This window comes from Melanerpes formicivorus, unplaced genomic scaffold (genome assembly GCF_026170545.1).
Source record: "Melanerpes formicivorus ecotype bairdi unplaced genomic scaffold, bMelFor1.0.p_v2 SCAF_1606, whole genome shotgun sequence".
Lineage (NCBI taxonomy): Eukaryota > Metazoa > Chordata > Aves > Piciformes > Picidae > Melanerpes > Melanerpes formicivorus.
The window spans coordinates 14,117-37,873 of record NW_027143958.1 but is presented as its reverse complement, the minus strand read 5'-3'; the positions used below and the strand labels follow the sequence as shown (position 1 = coordinate 37,873).

Here is a 23,757-nt window from a genome sequence, read left to right as displayed (position 1 = left end):
TCTGCCCACCCTGGGTGCCCCTCACCAAGCCCCTGCCAGGCTGAGGGTGCCCCATGCCCAGTGTGTGCCCCCACTGGCACTCTGAGCATAGTTAAGGACTCTCTTCCCTTCCCCATCACTCCTGGGTGCCCCCCACCAAACCCCTGCCAGGCTGAGGGCACTCTGCCCACCCTGGGTGTCCCCCACCAAACCCCTGCCAGGCTGAGGGTGCCCCATGCCCAGCGGGTGCCCCCCTGAACATGGTGAGACCCTTCCCCACCCCTATCCCCTGGGCGCCCTGCGTCAGACCCTGGCCAGGCTTGAGGCCCCCCCATGCCCGCTGTGTGCCCCTCCCGGCTGGCATTACCGGGGGCGGGAGGCGAGGGGGGGCCGGGCAGGGGGGTCCCAGGCGTCGGGGGGAGCCTCGTCGGCGCTGTCGGAGGAGTGAGTGGAGCCGAAGGAGCCACTGTGCTCCTCCTCCTCCTCCAGCGACAGGTCGCTGTCCGAGTCCGAGTCGTGCCCTGGGCGGGGACACAGCTGGGTCAGGGGCGGCCCACGGACACCCCCCCCGGCCCCCACCGCCCCTCTCCCCCCCCGCCTGGCCAAGCTGGCTGCCTGTGCCCGGCCCCTACCCTCAGCCTGGTCCTGGGCGTCGAGGAAGAGCGCTCCCGTCTCGGCCAGTGCCCGCTGCCCAGGGCTGCCTGCCAGCCCCGAGTCCTCCCTGCCAGGGATGGGACATCTGCACCCAGCAGTACCCACCGGCGGTGCCCGGCGGTGCCCTCCTCACCTTGGCAGCCTGGCAGCTTGCTGCCACCCCCGCGAAGCCATCACCCTGCCCCCTCAGCATCATGGCACCTTGTCCCCTCAGCATCATGCCACCCTGCCCCCTCAGCATCATGCCACCCTGCTGCCTCAGCATCAGGGCACCCTGCCCCCTCAGCATCATGTCACCCCATCCCCTCAGCATCATGGCACCCTGCCCCCTTCAGCATCACGCCACCCTATCCCCTCAGCATCATGCCACCCTATCCCCTCAGCATCATGCCACCCTGCCCCCTCAGCATCAGGGCACCCTGTCCCCTCAGCATCATGCCACCCTGTCCCCTCAGCATCATGCCACCCTGCCCCCTCAGCATCACGCCACCCTATCCCCTCAGCATCATGCCACCCTATCCCCTCAGCATCATGCCACCCTGCCCCCTCAGCATCAGGGCACCCTGTCCCCTCAGCATCATGCCACCCTGTCCCCTCAGCATCATGCCACCCTGCCCCCTCAGCATCACGCCACCCTATCCCCTCAGCATCATGCCACCCTGCTGCCTCAGCATCAGGGCACCCTGTCCCCTCAGCATCATGCCACCCCATCCCCTCAGCATCATGGCACCCTGCCCCCTCAGCATCACGCCACCCTGCCCCCTCAGCATCATGCTAACCTGTCCCCTCAGCATCATGCCATCCCGCCAACCAAATCAGCCCACCAGCCAACCCACCCACCCAACCCATGGCCCAACCGATCCACCCACCCATGACCAAATCAACACACCAATCCATCACCAACCCATCCCAACCCATCACCCACCCAACCCATCCCAACCAATCCATCACCTACCCAACCCATCCCAAACAACCCATCCCCCAACCAACCCATCACCCACCCAACCCATCCCAACCAACCCATCCCCCAACCAACCCATCACCCACCCAACCCATCCCAACCAACCCATCACCAACCCATCCCAACCCATCCCACCCAACCAACTCACCACCCAACCAACCCATCACCCAACCAACCCATCACCCACCCAACCAACCCCCTCCAACCAAGCCATCACCCACCCAACCCTTCACTCACCCCTTTACTCACCCAATCCATCACCCACCCAACCAACTCATCCCAACCCATCACCCACCCAACCCTTCACCCACCCAATCCATCGCCCACCCAACCCTTTACCCACCCAACCCATCACCCACCCAACCCTTCACCCACCCAATCCATCACCCACCCAACCAACTCATCCCAACCCATCACCCACCCAACCCTTCACCCACCCAATCCATCGCCCACCCAACCAACCCATCCCAATCCCTCATCCGCCCAACCCTTCACCCACCCAATCCATCACCCACCCAACCCTTCACCCACCCAATCCATCACCCACCCAACCAACTCCTCCCAACCCATCACCCACCCAACCCTTCACCCACCCAATCCATCGCCCACCCAACCCTTCACCCACCCAATCCATCATCCGCCCAACCCTTCACCCACCCAATCCATCGCCCACCCAACCAACCCATCCCAATCCATCATCCGCCCAACCCTTCACCCACCCAACCCATCACCCACCCAACCCTTCACCCACACAATCCATCACCCACCCAATCCATCACCCACCCAACCCATCACCCACCCAACCCTTCACCCACCCAACCCTTCACCCACCCAATCCATCACCCACCCAACCCTTCACCCACCCAATCCATCACCCACCCAACCCTTCACCCACCCAACCCTTTACCCACCCAACCCATCACCCACCCAATCCATCACCAACCCAACCAACCCATTCCAACCCATCACCCACCCAACCCTTCACCCACCCAACCCATCACCCACCCAATCCATCACCAACCCAACCAACCCATCCCAACCCTTCACCCACCCAACCCTTCACCCACCCAACCCTTCACCCACCCAATCCATCACACACCCAACCAACCCATCCCAATCCATCACCCACCCAACCCTTCACCCACCCAATCCATCACCCACCCAACCCTTTACCCACCCAATCCATCACCCACCCAACCCTTCACCCACCCAATCCATCACCCACCCAACCCATCACCCACCCAACCCTTCACCCACCCAATCCATCACCCACCCAACCCTTCACCCACCCAACCCTTTACCCACCCAATCCATCACCCACCCAATCCATCACCCACCCAACCCATCACCCACCCAACCCTTCACCCACCCAATCCATCACCCACCCAACCCTTCACTCACCCAATCCATCACCCACCCAACCCATCACCCACCCAACCCTTCACCCACCCAACCCTTTACCCACCCAATCCATCACCCACCCAATCCATCACCCACCCAACCCATCACCCACCCAACCCTTCACCCACACAATCCATCACCCACCCAACCAACTCATCCCAACCCATCACCCACCCAACCCTTTACCCACCCAATCCATCACCCACCCAAACCTTCACCCACCCAATCCATCACCCACCCAACCCTTCACCCACCCAACCCTTCACCCACCCAATCCATCACCCACCCAACCCTTCACCCACCCAACCCTTTACCCACCCAATCCATCACCCACCCAACCCATCACCCACCCAACCCTTCACCCACCCAACCCTTTACCCACCCAACCCATCACCCACCCAATCCATCACCAACCCAACCAACCCATTCCAACCCATCACCCACCCAACCCTTCACCCACCCAACCCATCACCCACCCAATCCATCACCAACCCAACCAACCCATCCCAACCCTTCACCCACCCAACCCTTCACCCACCCAACCCTTCACCCACCCAATCCATCACACACCCAACCAACCCATCCCAATCCATCACCCACCCAACCCTTCACCCACCCAATCCATCACCCACCCAACCCTTTACCCACCCAATCCATCACTCACCCAACCCTTCACCCACCCAATCCATCACACACCCAACCCATCACCCACCCAACCCTTCACCCACCCAACCCTTTACCCACCCAATCCATCACCCACCCAATCCATCACCCACCGAACCCATCACCCACCCAACCAACCCATCCCAATCCATCACCCACCCAACCCTTTACCCACCCAACCCTTCACCCACCCAACCCACCCCCTAACCTTCCCCCCCCCGCTGCCCCCCAGCCTGGCACCTCCTGACGAAGGGGATGTAGCTGTGGTGGCTCTTGCCAGTGCTGGGCAGGGAGCCGGTGGAGCCCCCTAGGGGCGCTGGGTACAGCCTGCCGGCCACGTAGGTACTGTCACAGCCGTAGGCCTGCCGGGGGGGGGACGAGGAGATGCCAGCCAGAGTGGGTGCCTGCCCCTTGCCCCCACGGGCTGCCCTCCCCCTGCCCAGCCCCTGCCGGGGTGGCACTCACGGGGGTCAGGGTGGCCTTGGTGGCCAGCGCAGGATCGGGCCCGCGGCTGCGGGCGCAGCTCAGCCGCAGGCTCCTCCGCACCTCCTTGCTCAGCACCACGCAGAAGAGGAAGATGAGGGGACCCTGGTGTGGAGATGGGGCAGGTGGGCATAGGGGTGGGCAGCGGGGGGGGTGGGGGTGGGGCAGCCAGCCCCCATCTGCACACTGCTGGGGGAGCTGCCGGCACCCCAGGCCCCCCCCCCACCCCGCCCCGTGCCCGCCGGGTGCCTCAAGCCAACGCTCTGGAGGTGGCAAAGGACTCCCTGTGCCCACTGAGTGCCCCCAGCTGGCACCCCCAGCTGGGTGAGACACCCCTCATGCCATCTGGATGCCCTACACGGGCACCCTGAGCGAGGGGAAGGGAATCACCATGCTAACTGGGTGCCCCCCCATTGGCACCCCACACAGGGTGAGGAACCCCTTGTGCCCACTGGGTGCCCCACACGTTGGCACCCTGGCTGGGATGAGGGCCCCCTCGTGCCTACTGACTAACCCCCCCCACCCCCTCCCCCCAAACAGCTGAGGGGTCTTTGGTACCCCCCTGGGCACCCACCAGGAGAAGGGGGGGCCCTCCATACCCTTGTGGGTGCCCCCAGCTATAGAGGGGTGGGGCATGGTGCCAGGGGGCTCATGGAGGGTGCCAGGGGGTACTGAGACACAACAGAGTGGGGGTAGTCACGGGGTGACACTGGAAAGTGGTGGTGGGGGCTCAGGGTGCTACAGGGAGCTGTAGGGTGCATTGGGTGCTGTTGGCAGCCTGGGGTTGGAGTGGGCACAGAGGGAGGGGTGGGGGAAAGGAGGGGGCTGGGGGCTGCAGGGGCACAGAGGGCATGGGGGGTGTAGGGCCACAGGGGGCAGAAGATGTAGGGAAGCACACAGGGGGGATGGGTGGGCATGGGGCGTGGGTATGAGTGGCACAGGGCACAGAGCCATAGGGTTTATGGGGGGGCACAGGGCTCTGGGGGGCAATTGGGGGGGGGTCTGGGGGTCTTAGAAGCTATGGGGGCTCATGGGACAGTGGGGGGCTCAGAGGGCACAGGTCTATGGGGGCTCTGGGGGGCTGTGAGGTCTATGGAGGCCTATGGGGGTTATGGGGCTAGGGGGTCTTTGGGGGCTGGGGGGGTTATGGGGCTATGGGGGTCTTTGGGGACTGGGGGGAGTTATGGGGCTATGTGGGGGCTTTGGGGGCTGGGGGGTTATGGGGTTATGGGGGTCTTTGGGGGTTGGGGGGGTTATGGGGCTATGGGGGTCTTTGGGGACTGGGGGGAGTTATGGGGCTATGTGGGGGCTTTGGGGGCTGGGGGGTTATGGGGTTATGGGGGTCTTTGGGGGTTGGGGGGGTTATGGGGCTATGGGGGTCTTTGGGGACTGGGGGGGTTATAGGGCTGGGGGGGGCTTTGGGGGCTGGGGGGCTCTGCAGGGTTATGGGGACTATGGTGCTGTAGTGGTCCATGGGAGCTGGGGGTCTCTGAAGACAAAGGGGCTGTGGGGACTATGGGGGTCTATGGGGGGGTCTATGGGGGGCTATAGTACTGTGGGGAGCAATGGGGGGCTATGGGAGCTGGGGGGGCTCTAAAGACAAAGAGGATCTGGGGAGACTATGGGGGTCTATGGGGGGATCTATGGGGGGCTATGGTACTGTGGGGAGCAATGGGGGGCTATGGGAACGGGGAGGGTCTAAAGACAAAGAGGCTGTGGGGACTATGGGGGTCTAGGGGGGGCTATGGTACTGTGTGGAGCTAGTACCAAAGAGGCTGTGGGCACTATGGGGGGGCTATAGAGGCACGAAGCTATGGTACTGTGGGGACTGGGGGGGTCTATGGGGGTCTGTGTGGGGCTACAGGGGCGATAGGGGGTATGGAGGATCCGTGGGGGGGGCTATGGGGGCACAGGGCTATGGTGTTGTGAGGAGCTGTGGGGGTCTATGGGAGCTGCAGTCGGTTCTGAAGTCCCAGGGGCTATGGGGGTGTCCGGAGCTGGGGGAGCCATGGGGGGGTCGTGTTGGGGGGGGTGGGGTGGGGGTGGGGGTGGTGCCGCTGACCTGCAGGCAGTTGGAGACGGCGAACAGGTAGTGGAGCAGCAGCGCATCGCTGTTGACCGCCAGCAGCGCCAGCAGCCAGGACAGGCTGGGCAGGGCCAGCACCGCCGCGGCCGTGCGGAGCCCGGACCTGCGGCACGGCGTCAGGACCGGCGCCTGCGCGGCCGGTACCCTGCCGGTGCCCAGTCCGTGCCCAGCCCCTGCCCTGCCCGTGCCCAGCCCCTGCCCAGCCCCTGCCCCTGCCCTGCCCCTGCCCTGCCGGTGCCCTGCCAGTACCCTGCCCCTGCCCTGCCGGTGCCCAGCCCCTGCCCTGCCGGTGCCCTGCCCCCGTCCAGCCCCTTGTCAGCCCAGCCCGTGCCCCTGCCGGAGCCCAGCCTGCACCCAGCCCCTGCCCTGCCCCTGCCCTGCCCGTGCCCAGCCCCTGCCCTGCCCCTGCCCAGCCCCCGCCCATGCTCTGCCGGTACCCTGCCCCTGCCCAGCCCCTGCCCTGCCGGTGCCCTGCCGGTACCCTGCCCGTGCCCAGCCCCTGCCCTGCCGGTGCCCTGCCGGTACCCTGCCCGTGCCCAGTCCCTGCCCTGCCCGTGCCCAGCCCCTGCCCTGCCGGTACCCTGCCCGTGCCCAGCCCCTGCCCTGCCGGTACCCTGCCCGTACCCAGCCCCTGCCCAGCCCCTGCCCTGCCGGTGCCCAGCCCCTGCCCAGCCCCTGCCCTGCCCGTGCCCAGCCCCTGCCCTGCCGGTGCCCTGCCGGTGCCCAGCCCGTGCCCAGCCCCTGCCCTGCCCGTGCCCAGCCCCTGCCCAGCCCCTGCCCTGCCGGTACCCTGCCCCTGCCCAGCCCCTGCCCAGCCTATGCCCTGACTGTGCCCTGCCCGTGCCCAGCCCCTGCCCAGCCCCTGCCCTGCCGGTGCCCTGCCCGTGCCCAGCCCCTGCCCAGCCCCTGCCCTGCCCCTGCCCTGCCGGTGCCCAGCCCCTGCCCAGCCCCTGCCCTGCCCGTGCCCAGCCCCTGCCCTGCCGGTACCCTGCCGGTACCCTGCCCCTGCCCTGCCGGTGCCCAGCCCCTGCCCTGCCGGTGCCCTGCCCCCGTCCAGCCCCTTGTCAGCCCAGCCCGTGCCCCTGCCGGAGCCCAGCCTGCACCCAGCCCCTGCCCTGCCCCTGCCCTGCCGGTGCCCTGCCAGTACCCTGCCCCTGCCCAGCCCGTGCCCAGCCCCTGCCCTGCCGGTACCCTGACCCTGCCCAGCCCCTGCCCTGCCGGTACCCTGCCCCTGCCCTGCCCCTGCCCTGCCGGTGCCCTGCCGGTACCCTGCCCCTGCCCAGCCCCTGCCCTGCCGGTACCCTGCCCCTGCCCAGCCCGTGCCCAGCCCCTGCCCTGCTGGTACCCTGCCCCTGCCCAGCCCCTGCCCTGCCTCTGCCCTGCCCCTGTCCAGCCCCTTCTCAGCCCAGCCCGTGCCCCTGCCAGAGCCCAGCCTGCACCCAGTCCGTGCCCAGCCCGTGCCCACCCTATGCCCTGACTGTGCCCTGCACGCTCCTTGCCCACACCATGCCCAAACCCTGTGAGCACCCTGCTCAAAATCTGCCTATGCCCTGCCTGTACCCTGCCTAAACCCTGCCTGCACCCTGCCCAAACCCTGCCTGCCCCCAGCCCTGCCTGTACCCTGCCCAAGCCCTGCTTGTACCCTGCCCAAGCCCTGCCTGCACCCTGCCCAAACCCTGCCTGCCCCCAGCCCTGCCTGTACCCTGCCCAAGCCCTGCTTGTACCCTGCCCAAGCCCTGCCTGCACCCTGCCCAAACCCTGCCTGCCCCCAGCCCTGCCTGTACCCTGCCCAAGCCCTGCCTGCACCCTGCCCAAACCCTGCCTGCCCCCAGCCCTGCTTGTGCTCTGCCCAAACCCTGCCTGCCCCCAGCCCTGCTTGTGCTCTGCCCAAGCCCTGCCTGTACCCTGCCCAAGCCCTGCCTGTACCCTGCCCAAACCTTGCCTGCCCCCAGCCCTGCCTGTACCCTGACCAAGCCCTGCCTGCACCCTGCCCAAACCCTGCCTGCCCCCAGCCCTGCTTGTGCTCTGCCCAAGCCCTGCTTGTACCCTGCCCAAACCTTGCCTGCACCCAGCCCTGCTTGCACGGTGCCCCCCCACGGGCACCGAGCCACTTCCCTGCCATGGACACCTCCTCTGCACTCCCACCCATGGGTGCCCCACATCCTTCCTCTGCCCCTGCCACCCATGGGTGCCCCAGCACCCCGTGCATCCTAGATTCTCCCATGGACACCCCAGCACCCAGTGCTCCCTGCCAGCCAGGGGCACCTATGCAGTCCCTGCTCCCTTGCCACCCCAGCCCCCTGTGCCCCCCTGCCTCCCAACTTGTGCCCAAGCACTCGCACCCCCCTGCCTCCCACAGACACCCAAGGCACCTAATGCCCCCTTGCCACCCCCGGGCACCCCAGCACCCTGACCCCTTTGGGTGCCCCACCACCCTGTGCCCCCCATGGGTGACTCACGCTGTGCCTTTCTTCTCGAAGCCCTGGGGGGTGGCACAGGTGGCCCTGGCTGCCAGCACGAGGAAGAGGATGCCAATCTGCAGAGGGGCAGAGAGAGCGGTGAGCAGGCAGGGGGATGGGCACCTGGGGGGTGGGATGGGCACCCGGAGGGTGGGGTGCCACCCAGGGGGGTGGCTGGGCATCCAGGGGGTGGGCTGGGCACCCAGGGGTTGGGCCGGGCACCCAAGGGGGTGGGCTGGGCATCCAGGGGGTGGGCTGGGCACCCAGGGGTTGAGCCGGGCACCCAAGGGGGTGGGCTGGGCAGCCGGGGGGTGGGCTGGGCACACAGGATTGGGCCAGGCAACCCAGGGGGGTGGGCCGGGTACCCGGAGGGTGGATTGGGGACCCCTTGGGTGGGCACCCAAGGGGTGGGTCTGGGCAACCAGGGGGTTAGCCAGACACCCAGGGGATAGGCTGGGCAACCCGGAGGGTGGGCTGAGCACCCGGAGGGTGGGCTGAGCACCCAGGGGGTGGGCTGGGCACCCAAAGGGGTGGGTCAGGCACACAGTGGGTGAGCCAGACACCCAGGGGGTAGGCTGGGCAGCCAGAGGGTGGGCACTCAAGGGAGTGGGCTGGGCACTCTGAGGGTTGTCCGGGCACCCAGGGGGTGGGCTGGGCACCCAAGGGGATGGGCCGGGCACCCAAGGGGGTGGGCCGGGCACCCAGGGGGTGGGCTGGGCACCCAAGGGGGTGGGCCGGGCACCCAAGGGGGTGGGCTGGGCACCCGCGGGCGAGCCCGGCGCCACGCTGCCCGTCTGTACGCACGGCGACGGCGGCGGCGATCGGCCCGGCCAGGCTCCAGACCAGGGAGTCGTGGATGGAGAGCCAGCAGAAGTCAGGGTTCCCATAGCCCTCGGGGTCCAGCCCCACCGCCAGCCCTGCGGCCCCCGCGGCACCCGGTCACGGCGGCGCCCGGGCAGGGGGCAGGGGAGGGGCTGAGGAAGGGGGTGGGGGGTGAGGGCGGGGCTAAGGGATGAGGGAGGGACTAAGGGATGAGGGCGGGGCTAAGGGGAAAAGGGAGGGGTTAAACAAATGGACATGGCTAAGTGGGGCAGGGCTATGGGGGGGTGAGGCGCTAAAGGGGCGGGGCCAATGAGGGCGGGGCAGGGCTCGGGGTGGGACTAAGAAGGGAAGGGTGCAGCTAAGGATGGGTGGGGCTAAGTATGGAGGGGCGGAGCTAAGTATTGAGGGGCAGGGCTGAGGAAGAAGGGGCGAAGCAAAGGAGACAGGACCAGATGAGGGGGCGGGGCTAAGGAGGGGTGGGACTAAGGAGAGGTGGAGCTAAAGAGGGAATAGGGCTAAGGAGGGAGTAGAGGGTGTATGGCTAGGAGGCGGGGCTATAACTGTGGGGGCGTGGCCACGGATTTGGGTGAGGGCGGAGGGGGCGGGGTGAGGGCGCAGGGGGCGTGGTCAGGGCGCAGGGGGCGTGTCCTCACCGGTGATGACGGCCGGCAGCCCCCAGCCCAGGACGTGGTAGAAGCGCATGGGGCCGCGGTCCACGTGCCTGGGCTCGCTGCGGCGCCGGTAGAGGTGCAGCCCCTCCAGCAGCGCCCAGCCCACGGCGCTCAGGTACAGGAACTGCAGCAGGATGGCCACCACCGTGCAGGCCAGCTGGGGCACAGCCTGTCACTGGCGTGCCCAGCCACGGGGCCGGCCAGATGCCCAGAGAAGTGCCCACTGACACCCCCAGGGACAGCCTCAGGGGCAGCCCCCAGAGGCATCCCCCATGGACATCCCTCAGAGACTCCCCCAGAGGCATCCCCCATGGACATCCCTCAGAGACTCCCCAGGAGGCATCCCCCATGGACATCCCTCAGAGACTCCCCAAGAGGCATCCCCCATGGACATCCCTCAGAGACTCCCCCAGAGGCATCCCCCATGGACATCCCTCAGAGACTCCCCCAGAGGTATCCCCCATGGACACCCCCCAGAGACTCCCCCAGAGGCATCCCCCATGGACATCCCTCAGAGACTCCCCCAGAGGCATCCACCAGGGACAAGCCTCAGGGGCATCCTCCAGAGGCAACCCCCAGTGACACCCCCAGAGACACCCCCCAGAGACTCCCCAAGAGGCATCCCCCTGAGGCATCCCCCAGAGACTTCCTGAGAGACTTCCCAAGAGACACCCCCCAGAGGCATCCCCCAGAGACACCCCCAGAAGCATCACCCGGAGACATCCCGAGGGACATCCCCCCACAGACATCCCCCAGTGCCACTCCCAGTGCCACCCCAGCGATACCCATGAAAGCCCCACCCCCTCCCCCTTCATTGGAACCCCCCCCACCCTGGGGGCTCCACCTTCTCTCGGAGCTCCCCACCCTTTCAGGACCCCCCTCCCCAGTCTGAGGCACCCCAATCTCTTTCAAAGCCCCACCCACCCTTACAGAGCCCCACCCCCCCTTACAGAGCCCCACCCCCTCTTCCCAGAGCCCCACCCCCTTTCCAGAGCCCCACCTGCTTCTAAGGCTCCACCCCTCGGAGAGAGCCCAACCGTTCTTGAGGACCCCACCCCGCTAAAAGACCCCACCCCAGCTCCCCACTCATTGCCCACCCCACCTTAAAACTTGGAGGGGGGGGAAGCAGGTAGGGGGAATCCCCAACCCCGCCGAGCCCTCCCTCCATGCCCCCCCCTTCCCCGGCCGCCCCCCATCCCCCCCCTTCCCCGCCCGGTGCCCGTTTTACCGGCAGGTCAGCCTGGTTGATGCCCAGCAGGAAGACGAGCTGTGCCAGGAGCAGGGCGGTGGCAGCGTGCCGCCGGATGCCATGGCGGTTGGAGCGGGGGCCCCGCGGCCCCCCCAGGGCCAGCACGGCCAGGAGCAGCCCTGCCAGCCCCACGCCCAGCGAGGCGTAGGTCAGGGCTGCCAGGGGCAGGATCTCGCCGTTCTGTGGCACCGGGCACCCGCCGTCAGCCTGCGCCCCTTGGCACCCCAGGGCGGTGCCACCCCCGCCCTGCCCTGCCGCTGTGCCACCCCATTGGCCAAGCCTTGCCACTGTGCCACCCTGCCCCGCCCTGCCGCTGTGCCACCCTTCCCCACCCTGCCACTGTGCCACCCCGCCCCACTCTGCCGCTGTACCACCCCGCCCTGCTCTGCCACTGTGCCACCCAATTGGCCAAGCCTTGCCACTGTGCCACCCTGCCCCGCTCTGCCTGTGTGCCACCCTGCCCCGCTCTGCCGCTGTACCACCCTGCCCCGCTCTGCCGGTGTGCCACCCTGCCCTGCTCTGCCACTGTGCCACCCTGCCCCGCTCTGCCGCTGTACCACCCTGCCCCGCTCTGCCGCTGTACCACCCTGCCCTGCTCTGCCACTGTGCCACCCTGCCCCACTCTGCCGGTGTGCCACCCTCCCCCGCTCTGCCACTGTGCCATCCTGCCCCGCTCTGCCGCTGTACCACCCTGCCCCGCCCTGCCGCTGTGCCATCCTGCCCCGCTCTGCCACTGTGCCATCCTGCCCCGCTCTGCCGGTGTGCCACCCTGCCCCGCTCTGCCACTGTGCCATCCTGCCCCGCTCTGCCGGTGTGCCACCCTGCCCCGCTCTGCCACTGTGCCATCCTGCCCCGCTCTGCCGGTGTGCCACCCTGCCCCGCTCTGCCACTGTGCCATCCTGCCCCGCTCTGCCGGTGTGCCATCCTGCCCCGCTCTGCCGCTGTGCCACCCTGCCCCGTCCTGCCGCTGTGCCACCCTGCCCCACCCTGCCGCTGTGCCACCCTGCCCTGCTCTGCCGCTGTGCCACCCTGCCCCGTCCTGCTGCTGTGCCACCCTACCTCGCCCTGCCGCTGTGCCACCCTGCCCCGTCCTGCTGCTGTGCCACCCTGCCCCGCCCTGCCGCTGTGCCACCCCATTGGCCAAGCCTTGCCGCTGTGTCACCCTTCCCCACCCTGCCGCTGTGCCACCCCGCCCCGCCCTGCCGCTGTGCCACCCCATTGGCCAAGCCTTGCCGCTGTGCCACCCTGCCCCGTCCTGCTGCTGTGCCACCCTGCCCCGCCCTGCTGCTGTGCCACCCCATCGGCCAAGCCTGGCCGCCTCGCCCCCGTGTGCCGCTCCTCCAGCCACCCATCACCCAACCTCGGGACTCACCTGCGGGAGACATGGCCCCGCCCCGCCCCCATGGCCCCGCCCCTCATGGCCCCGCCCCCCATGACTCCTCCTTTCCCACGTTCCCTCCCCATCTCCCTCACCCCCCATGTCCTCTCCCTCCAAGTTCTCTCCCTGCTATATCCCTTCCCCTCCCCTTGTCCCTTCCCCACCATGTCCCCTCCCTCCCCATGTTCTTTCTCCCCCATGTCCCCTCCCCCTCCCATGTCCTCCTCCCAATTCCCCTCCCCTCATATCCCCTCCCTCCTCCATGTCCCCTCCCTCCCCATTCCTCTCCCTCTTCATGTCTTCTCCCCTTCCCCCCATGTCCCCTCCCCTTCATGTCCCCTCCCTCCCCATCCTCCCCCCATGTCCCCTCCCCTTCCATCTCCCCTCCTCACCCATCATGTCCCCTTCCCTCCCATGTCCTCTCCCCCACACGTACCCTCCCCCACCATGTCCCCTCCCCCTCATGTCCCCCCCATATCCCCTCCCTCCCCATTTCTCTCCCTCCTCATGTCCCCTTCCCTCCCCCCCATGTCCCCTCCCCTCCATGTCCCCTCCCTCCCCATGCCCCCCCCATGTCCCCTCCCCTTCCATCTCCCCACCTCACCCATCATGTCCCCTCCCATGTCCTCTCCCCCACACCTACCCTCACCCACCATGTCCCCTCCCCTTCATGTCCCGCCTCATTTCCCCTCCCCCCCGTCCCCTCCCTCCCTCCTCATCCCCTCTCCCCCCCATCCTCCCCTCCCCATCTCCCCTCCCCATGTCCCCTCCCCGCCACCCTCCAGCCCCGCCCCGCAGCCCGGCCCCCACCGCTCCCCGTGCATCCCTCTGCTCCCACGTCCCCAGGGCCACGCCGGGGGTGCCCTCCCGATGCCCCTCGCCCCCCGTGCCGCCCCCCCGGGCGCCCACCTCGCGGCGGGAGATGTCCATGAGCACGGCGAAGCTGGTGAGGTGGTGGCACTGGCAGCTGACGTGGCTCCGGTTGCGGAAGGCGACCTCGCAGCCCCTCGCCGACCAGCCGCCCGCGCCGCCCGCCCTGCGCGGCACCATCAGCACCCACCCGCGCCCACCCGCGCCCACCGCCTCACCCACCCCGCCCGCGGACACCCACCGGCACCCCCAGCCAGCCAGACATCCGCTCTAGCGGGGGATGCCCACCCTGGAGGCACCCACCCGGGGACATCTATCTGGGGACACCCACCCGGGGACACCCATCCGGGGAAATCTATCTGGGGACACCCACTCGGGGGACACCCACTCTGGGACACCCACTTGGGGGACACCCACCCGGGGACACCCACCCGAGGACATCTATCTGGGGATACCCACCCGGGGGACACCCACTCTGGGATACCCACCCGGGGACAACTACCCGAGGACACCCACCCGGGGGACACCCACCCGAGGACACCCATCTGGGGACACTCATCTGGGGACATCTATCTGGGGACACCCACCCGGGGACGCCCACCCTGGAGTCACCCACCCGGGGGACACCCACCCGGGAACACCCACTCTGGGACACCCATCTGGGGACACTCACTCTGGGGACACCCACCCGGGGGATACCCACCCGAGGACACCCACCCAGGGACATCCACCCGGGGACAACTACCCCGGGACACCCACACTGGGGGAACCCATCTGAGGACACCCACCCGAGGACACCCACCCGGCAGACACCAACCCGGGAACACCCACCCGGGGGACACCCACCCGGGGGACACCCACTTGGGGACCCCCACCCTGCCCCCCCACTCATGACACCCGTGCTCAAGGCTGCCACCCTCGTGTCCTGCCCCCATGCCACCCTGCTAGCCACTTGTGCCAGGGATGCCACCACGCAGCCCTGCCCTTGTGTCTCCCCAGGTGTGGGCAGCTGGGCACGACCCTGTCCTTGTGCCACCCTCCATGGTCCGGGCATCTGGGCACGACTCTATCCTTGTTCCACCCACCGGGGTCTGGGCATCTGGCACGACCCTGTCCTTGTGCCACCCTCCATGGTCTGGCAGCCTGGCACGACCCTCTCCTTGTGCCACCCACCGGGGTATGGGCGTCTGGGCACGACCCTATCCTTGTGCCACCCACCAGGGTCTGGGCATCTGGGCACGACCCTATCCTTGTGCCACCCACCAGGGTCTGGGCAACTGGGCACGACCCTGTCCTTGTGCCACCCTCCATGGTCTGGGCATCTGGGCACGTCCCTGTCCTTGTGCCACCCTCCATGGTCTGGGCAACTGGGCACGACCCTATCCTTGTGCCACCCACCGGGGTCTGGGCATCTGGGCATGACCCTGTCCATGTGCCACCCTACATGATCTGGGCATCTGGGCACGACCCTGTCCTTGTGCCACCCTCCTTGGTCTGGGCATCTGGGCATGACTCTGTCCTTGTGCCACCCACTGGGGTCTGGGCAACTGGGCACGACCCTGTCCTTGTGCCACCCTCCATGGTCTGGGCATCTGGGCACGACCCTCTCCTTGTGCCACCCACCGGGGTCTGGGCAGCCTGGCACGACCCTATCCTTGTGCCACCCTCCATGGTCTGGGCAACCTGGCACGACCCTGCCCCTTTGTCACCCACCGGGGTCTGGGCAGCCTGGCACGACCCTGCCCCTTTGTCACCCACCCATCCCCACGCCACTCACCCACGTCCCTCAGGGACTGTGCCCACCCTATGGCACCCCCTCTCTCCTTGCCCGGTGGGGCGCCCACCCCCTCCCCCGTGCCCCCGCGGCGCCCCCGCGGCGCCCCCGCAGCGCCCCCTGGTGCCGGCTCACAGCAGGGAGTGGTTCCAGAAGACGCAGATGGGTTTGGAGCGCTCCTGGGTCTCCAGCAGCCGGAACTGGAGGGTGATTGGCTTGGGCAGGGGTGCCCACGGTGCCCGCGGTGCCCTCGGCGCCCGCACCCCCGCCGCGTGCACGCTGATGCTCACCACCGGGGTGTTGATCACAGGGCGCTTGGGCACCCTGCGGGGCACCGGCGCTCAGCTTCCCCAGGGCCAGGCGCGGGCACTCTGCCACCCTTCTGCCGCGCCCTGGCACCTCCTGGGCAAGCCTCCCGGCTCCCTGTGCCCCCATCCCCCCCCGGGCACCTTTCCAGTGCCCTCCTCCTGACCCCTGTGCCCCCATCCCCCCCTGGGCACCCTTCCAGTGCCCTCCTCCTGACCCCCTGTGCCCCCATCCCCCCCTGGGCACCCTTCCAGTGCCCTCCTCCCGACCCCTGTGCCCCCATCCCCCCCTGGGCACCCTTCCAGTGCCCTCCTCCCGACCCCTGTGCCCCCATCCCCCCTTGGGCATCCTTCCAGTGCCCTCCTCCTGACCCCCTGTGCCCCCATCCCCCCCTGGGCACCCTTCCAGTGCCCTCCTCCTGGCCCCTGTGCCCCCATCCCCCCTTGGGCACCCTTCCAGTGCCCTCCTCCCGACCCCTGTGCCCCCATCCCCCCCTGGGCACCCTTCCAGTGCCCTCCTCCTGACCCCTGTGCCCCCATCCCCCCCTGTGCCCCCTTCCAGTGCCCTCCCCCCGACCCCTGTGCCCCCATCCCCCCTTGGGCACCCTTCCCAGCCCTTCACCTCCCAGCACCCCAGAGATGCCATCCCTCACCCTGGCACCACATGGGCACCCTTGGGCACCCTTCCCATCCCTCCACCTCCCAGCACCCCAGAGATGCCATCCTTCACCCTGGCACCACATGGGCACCCTTGGGCACCCTTCCCAGCCCTCCACCTCCCAGCACCCCAGAGATGCCATCCTTCACCCTGGCACCACATGGGCACCCTTTCCATCCCTCCCTCTCCCCGCAGCCCAGAGATGCCATCCCTCACCCTGGCACCACATGGGCACCCTTGGGCACCCTTCCCAGCCCTCCATCTCCCAGCACCCTGGCACCACATGGGCATCCTTGGGCACCCTTCCCATCCCTCCCTCTCCCCGCAGCCCAGAGATGCCATCCCTCACCCTGGCACCACACGGGCAACCCTTGGGCACCCTTCCCATCCCTCCACCTCCCAGCACCCCAGAGATGCCCTCCCAGGGCCTGGCCCCCCCCGTGCCCTGGGCATGGTGGGCACCTGAGGCTCCTCTTGTCGCTGTCGTACTGCTGTGGCAGCAGCGCCGCCAGGGTGCGGTAGATGATGACGCTGGCGATGGCCTGGCCCTCGCCCAGGGCCGGCTGCCACCTGTGCCTGCTCACCAGGGGCACCTCCTCCTCCTCCTCCTCCTCCTCCTCCTCTTCATCCTCCTCCTCCTCATCTGCCTCTTCAGCCTCCTCCTCCTCCTCCTCCTCCTCCTCCTCCTGCCCACCTGTGCCGCCCTGAGCTGCCTGCCGGTGCCCAGCTGAGGGATCTGGAGTGCATGGGCAGGGGGCTGGCACGAGGCATTGGCCTTGCCAGCCTCATGCCAGGGTCCCCATCTGTGCCACTGCCACCCTGGGGTCCCTAGCATTGCCAGCCCCATGCCAGGCTCCCCATCCTGCCAGCTCCACTGCCACCCTGGGGTCCCCAGCATTGCCAGCCCCATGCCAGGGTCCCCAGCCATGCCACTGCCACCCTGGGGTCTCCAGCAATGCCAGCCCCATGCCAGGGTCCCCATCCTGCCAGCTCCACTGCCACCCTGGGGTCCCCAGCGTTGCCAGCTCCATGCCAGGGTCCCCATCCATGCCACTGCCACCCTGGGGTCCCCACCATTGCCAGACCCATGCCAGTGTCCCCAGTCATGCCAGCCCTCATGGCCAGATTGGGGTGCCCCCAACTCTGCCAGCTCCATGCCAGGCTCCCCCTGGTCCTGCCAACCCCAGTGCCACATTCATGGTCTTCAACCCTGCCAGCTCCAAGCTGGTGCCCCCAACCATGCCAACCATGTCTCCAGCTGTGCCAGTCCCTTCCATGGCAACACGGGCAACCTGGTGCCCCCAACCATGCCAACCCCCTTCCAGTGTCTCCAGCTGTGCCAGTCCCTTCCATGGCAACATGGGCAACCTGGTGCCCCCCAACCATGCCAACCCCCTTCCAGTGTCTCCAGCTGTGCCAGTCTCTGCCATGGCAACATGGGCACCCCCCCAAAGCCTGCCAGCTCCTAGCTGGTATCCCCAACCATGCCAACCCCCTTTCAGCGTCCCCAGCTGTGCCCAGTCCCTCCCACGGCCATGGGGGCACCGCCCCTCACCCCCACCCCTGCCAGCGCCAAGCCAGTGCCCCTAACCATGCCAACCCCCTGCCAAGGTCCCCAGCTGTGCCAGTCCCTCCCATGGCCGTACGGGCACCGCCCCCACCCCTGCCAGCCCCAGGGCGGCAGCGGAGCCCCTGTCGCCCTGCCCAGCCGTGCCAGCGCTGCCAGCCGTGCCAGCGCTGCTTCCCCGAGCCTGTGCCAGCCCCGCCGTGCCCCCGCCGGTGCCCGCTGGACTCACGCCTGCCCTCGGGGGGGCCGGAAGAGGCTGTCCGGGAGGATCACAGTGGTCTCCAGGTCCGGAGGCTTCTCCCCCCGCAGCGCCTCGTAGCGAGGCAGCCTGGCACCGGCCGAGCTGCCCTTGTCCAGCCGCACCACCGACACCACTGCGGCACCGGGCACCCGCCGCTTGGCACCCCGCCGCCTGGCACCCCGCCGCCTGGCACCCGCCGCCCCCTCTGCCTGCCACCGCCCGCGGGTCCCAGCACCCGTGGACCCTGGCGCCCCCTGTGCCTGGCACCACCCATGGATCCCAGCACCCCCCAGTCCCCAACACCCTGCCCCCCCTGCTGCCCCCTACCCCAAACACCCCAGCCCTGGCACCCCCTGTCCCAACGCCCTGTCCCAACGCCCTGTCCCTGGCACCCCCCTGCCCCCAGCAACCCCTGCCCCAAACACCCCGTCCCTGGCACCCCCTGTCCCAACACCCCATCCCTGGCACCCCCCTGCCCCCAGCAACCCCTGCCCCTGACACCCCATCCCTGGCACCCCCTGTCCCAACACCCAGCCCCTGGGCACCCCCTGTCCCTGGCATGCCCTGTCCCCTACACCCTGTCCCCTGGGCACCCTCCAGTCCCCAACACCCCATCCCTGGCACGCCCCTGTCCCAATGCCCTGTCCCTGGCACCCTCCTGCCCCCAGCAACCCCTGTCCCAAACACCCCATCCCTGGCACCCCCATTCCCCAACACCCAGCCCCTGGCACCCCCTGTCCCCTACACACTGCCCCGGGCACCCTCCAGTCCCCAACACCCCATCCCTGGCACCCCCTGTCCCTGGCATCCCCTGTCCCCTACACCCTGCCCCTGGCACCCTTGTGCCCCCAACACCCTGTCCTTGGGCATCTCCCAGTCCCCAACACCCTGCCCCCAGCACCCCCCTGCCCCCAACACCCTGTCCTTGGCACCCCCCCTGCCCCAATACCCTGTCCCTGGGCACCCTCCAGTCCCCACCACCCCCTCCCTGGGCACCCCCTGCCCCAACACCCTGTCCCTGGGCACCCTCTAGTCCCCACCACCCCCTCCCTGGGCACCCCCCCTGCCCCAATACCCTGTCCCTGGCACCCCCCTGCCCCCAATACCCTGTCCCTGGCACCCCCTTGCCCCCAATACCCTGTCCCTGGGCACCCTCCAGTCCCCACCACTCCCTGCCTGCCACCTTCTGTGCCCAGTCCCCTGTCCCCCTGTCCCCGTGCCGTGCCCAGGGGGGTGCCCACTCACCGATGTTGGGGGTGACGATGGTGAAGGGGCTGAGGTAGGTCTGGGGCATGTTCTGTGCCAGGGCGCTGGCATAGTCCTCGAAGTGCTTGAGCAGCCAGGCTGTGCCCCCCTCGCTCTGCTGGATCAGCTCCCAGTGCCTCTTGTTGCTGCTGTCCAGCAGGGCACTGCCCACCCGCAGCAGGTTCTGCCAGGGCCCAACCCGTGCCAGTCACCCTGGCATCCGGGCAGGGCTTTGCCCACCTTCTGCTTTGCCTCCCCCCCAAGGCTCCGGGGGGTGCCAATGCTGTAAGCCCCTCCACACCACCTCAAGCTGAGGGGTGCCCATCGCCCTGGCATCAGGGCTCATGGAAGGGAGGGCATCGTGCCCCACCCCAGGCACAAGTCCGTGGGGAGCAAGGCATGGAGGAGGTGCCCTGGCACTGCCAGCTGCTCCCAGGCAAGCCCTGCCCCAGCGTGCAGCACCTTTGGAAGGGGCACCAAGCACCTTGGCACTGAGCCTCCTCCACCCCCCCCCACGGTGCATGGAGGAAGTGCCCTGGCACCTTCCAAAAGGGTGCCCAGCACCCTGGCATCTGGACTCCTGTCTTCCACACCCTCCCTCCCCAGGATGGTGCCCACCAGCCCAACACCCTGCAACCACCCACTCATGAGGGTGCCCACCACCCCTGGCACTGAGCCTCTTTCAGCCCCTCAGATGGGCACCTATCACCCTGGCATCGATCCTCCTTCACCCACCCACCCACATGGGCATCTATCACCCTGGCATTGAGCCTCCTTCACCCCCCCAGATGGGTGCCCATCACCCTGGCATTGAGCCTCCTTCACCCCCCCCAGATGGGTGCCCATCACCCTGGCATTGAGCCTCCTTCACCCCCCCAGATGGGTGCCCATCCTGGCATTGAGCCTCCTTCACCCACCCAGATGGGCACCTATCACCCTGGCATCGATCCTCCTTCATCAACTCACCCACACGGGCACCAATCACCCTGGCATTGATCTCCCTCCTGCACCAACCCATCCAGACAGGTGCCCTTCACCCTGGCATTGATCTTCCTGCACCACCCACCCACATGGGCACCAATCACCCTGGCACTGATCTTTACCCACATGGGCACCTATCACCCTGGCATCGACCCTCCTTTGCCCACCCAGATGGGTGCCCATCTCCCTGGCATTGAGCCTCCTTTGCCCACCCAGATGGGTGCCCATCTCCCTGGCATTGATCCTCCTGCACCCACCCAGATGGGTGCCCATCACCCTGGCATCAATCCTCCTTCACCCACATGGGCACCTATCACCCTGGCATTGATCCTCCTTCACCCACCCAGATGGGTGCCCATCTCCCTGGCAGCATTGATCCTCCTTTGCCCACCCAGATGGGTGCCCATCTCCCTGGCATTGAGCCTCCTGCACCCACCCAGATGGGTGCCCATCTCCCTGGCATCAATCCTCCTTCACCCACATGGGCACCTATCACCCTGGCATTGATCCTCCTTTGCCCACCCAGATGGGTGCCCATTTCCCTGGCATCGATCCTCCTTCACCCACTCAGACGGGCACCTATCACCCAGGTGAGTGCCCACCGTTGGCCCTGCAGCAGCCCATGCTCCGGGGGGTGGTGCCCACCGCCGTGCCCTCAGCCCCTCCCGCCGCGCCCCACGCCGCCCGTCCCGGGGGTGGCACCTCGGTGAAGTGGGCATCCTGGGTGGCAGCCAGGCGGAAGCCCCGCTGGGCGCTCTCGTGGCGCAGCAGCCGCGTTGCCAGGCCGTATGCCAGGCGCAGGTCGCTGCCGAAGTAGGCAGGGGTGTGGCGGGTGGCCTCCCGCAGCTGCAGCGCCACCCTGCGGGACTGTGCCACGTCCAGCCGGGACTCGTTCCGGGCCAGCCGCTCCGCCTGCGACGGGGAGGGGACCTCAGCGGGGACACCGCGCAGCCGGCACCGTGCCACCCCCCCCCTCCCCGGAGCCCCCACGGCGTGGGGCAGGCTGGAAGGGAGCTCCGGAGCTCACCCTGCCCAACCCCCCCCTGCCCCAGCAGGGCTCCCCCAGCAGAGCTCAGCCACTCCAACCCCTGCCCCAGCAGGGCTCCCCCAGCAGAGCTCAGCCACTCCAACCCCTGCCCCAGCAGGGCTCCCCCAGCAGAGCTCAGCCACTCCAACCCCTGCCCCAGCAGGGCTCCCCCAGCAGGGCTCAGCCACTCCAACCCCTGCCCCAGCAGGGCTCCCCCAGCAGAGCTCAGCCACTCCAACCCCTGCCCCAGCAGGGCTCCCCCAGCAGCTTGCCCAGGGGCACAGTGCCCAGGGGGGGTTGGAAGCTCTCCCCCCCAGCAGACTCCACAACCTCTCTGGGCAGCCTGCTCCAGGCTCCAGCAGCCTCACCCCAAACAACTTTCTCCTCCTGCTCAGCTCCAACCTCCTGCCTGCCGCTCTGTGCCCCTTGCCCCTTGGCCTGGCCCTGGGCACCACTCAGCAGAGCCTGGCCCCAGCCTCTTGCCCCCCACAGCTCCTTTAGCTCTTGCTGAGCATTGCTCAGCTGCCCTCTGGGGCTGCTCTGCTCCAGGCTCTCAGCCCCAGGGCTCTCAGCCTTTGCTGCTGCCAGAGCTGCTCCAGGCCCCTCAGCAGCTTCCCAGCCTCCCCTGCACTCTCTCCAGCACTGCTCTGTCCCTCCTGAGCTGGGGAGCCCAGAGCTGGCCCCAGGGCTCCAGCTGTGGCCTGGCTGGGGCAGAGCAGAGGGGCAGCAGCCCCTCCCCTGCCCTGCTGGCCACACTCTTCTCCATGCCCCCCAGGCCCCCATGGAGCTCCTTGGCCCTGAGGGCTCCTTGCTGGCTCCTGGGGACCTTGCTGGCCCCCAGCACTCCCAGCTGCTGCTCCTTGGAGCTGCTCTCCAGCAGGTCCCCCCTCAGCTGTGCTGCTGCAGGAGGTTGCTGCTCCCCAGGGGCAGTTCCCTGCCCCTGCCCTGGCTCAGCCCCAGGAGGTTCCTCTCCCCCAGCTCTCCACGTCCCCCCCGTGCCCCCCCGTGCCAGCCTGCGGGGGCACTCACCCATGCCCGCAGGGCAGCGAATGCCAGGGAGCTGCAGTTGAAGAGGTTGGGGGGCAGCCAGCCCTTGTGCTCGTCACAGTGCCGCACGGCCGTGCCTGTGGGCACACAGTTGGCACTGCCAGGGGCCCAGCCCAGCCCCAGCCATGCCACAGCCTGGCACCCGCCAGCCTCCATCCCCACCTCTGCCACCCTGTGCCAGCAGTGTGCCCCCTGCTCCCATCTCAGTGGTGCCACCACAGTGTCCCCTACTCAACCCCACCCCACTGGTGCCGCCACGGTGCCACCCCCCTTGCCACCAAGCCCAGAAGTGCCACCATGGTGCCACCCCCAGCCCAGGAGTGCCACCCCTGCTGCCAAGCCCAGCAGTGCCACCATGACATCAGCTCTCCAACCCCATCCCAGTGGTACCACCCCCTTGCTACCAAGCCCAGCAGTGCCACCATGGTGCCACCCCCAGCCCAGGAGTGCCACCCCTGCTGCCAAGCCCAGCAGTGTTACCATGGCATCACCTCCCCAGTCCCGTCCCAGTGGTGCCACCATGGTGCCAGCCCCTTGCCACCAAGCCCAGCAGTGCCACCATGGTGCCACCCCCAGCCCAGGAGTTCTACCATGGCATCACCTCCCCAACCCCATCCCAGCGGTGCCACCCCCCTGCCACCAAGCCCAGCAGTGCCACCATGGCATCACCTCCCCAATCCCACCCCAGTGGTGCCACCCCCCTTGCCACCAAGCCCAGCAGTGCCACCCCATGGTGGCATCACCTCCCCAACCCCAACTCCAACCCCATCCAACTCGTGCCCCTACCATGGCACCACCCTTCAGCCCCATCCCACTGGTGCCACCACGATGCCACCACCATGGCATCACCTCCCAGCCCCATCCCAGTGGTGCCTCCACGGTGCCACCCCCTCCCCAAGCCCAGCAGTGCCACCCCCGTGGGCAGTGCCATGCCAGTGTCCTGTCCTTCCCCACCCCTTCAGCATCACCGTGGTGCCAGCCCCTGCCCTGTGCCCAGGTCGCCACCTACCGACGGAGCCCTTGGGGCAGGGGGCAGCAGCTGGCAGCCCGAAGCGGGTACGAGGCCACCAGATGCTGGCCTCGATGGCACGGGGGCAGCTGTCGTAGTTCACTGTGGGCAGAGCAGGGTGGCACAGGCTCAAGGCACTGCCACCTGGCCACCAGCACCCAGGGTGGCAGCAGGGTGCCACAGGGTCGTGGCAGGGCAGTGCCACCTGCTCACCAGCACCCAGAGTG

The 23,757-nt window shown here is 68.3% G+C and overlaps 1 protein-coding gene across 1 annotated transcript in view; it reads right to left on the bottom strand.

Moving 5' to 3' along the window:
• The window catches only part of LOC137461273 (cadherin EGF LAG seven-pass G-type receptor 2-like), a 38,981-nt gene that overhangs the window by 1,989 nt on the left and 13,235 nt on the right, over window positions 1–23,757 (bottom strand). Inside the window, 18 exon segments of the mRNA XM_068171072.1 lie at window positions 347–380; window positions 382–700; window positions 3,899–4,020; window positions 4,124–4,246; window positions 6,204–6,330; window positions 8,687–8,763; window positions 9,491–9,603; window positions 10,162–10,336; window positions 11,408–11,608; window positions 13,716–13,842; window positions 15,586–15,774; window positions 16,876–17,170; window positions 18,021–18,225; window positions 18,227–18,354; window positions 19,467–19,650; window positions 21,150–21,359; window positions 22,504–22,598; window positions 23,531–23,632. Coding sequence (XP_068027173.1) covers window positions 347–380; window positions 382–700; window positions 3,899–4,020; window positions 4,124–4,246; window positions 6,204–6,330; window positions 8,687–8,763; window positions 9,491–9,603; window positions 10,162–10,336; window positions 11,408–11,608; window positions 13,716–13,842; window positions 15,586–15,774; window positions 16,876–17,170; window positions 18,021–18,225; window positions 18,227–18,354; window positions 19,467–19,650; window positions 21,150–21,359; window positions 22,504–22,598; window positions 23,531–23,632 — 2,826 coding nt within the window.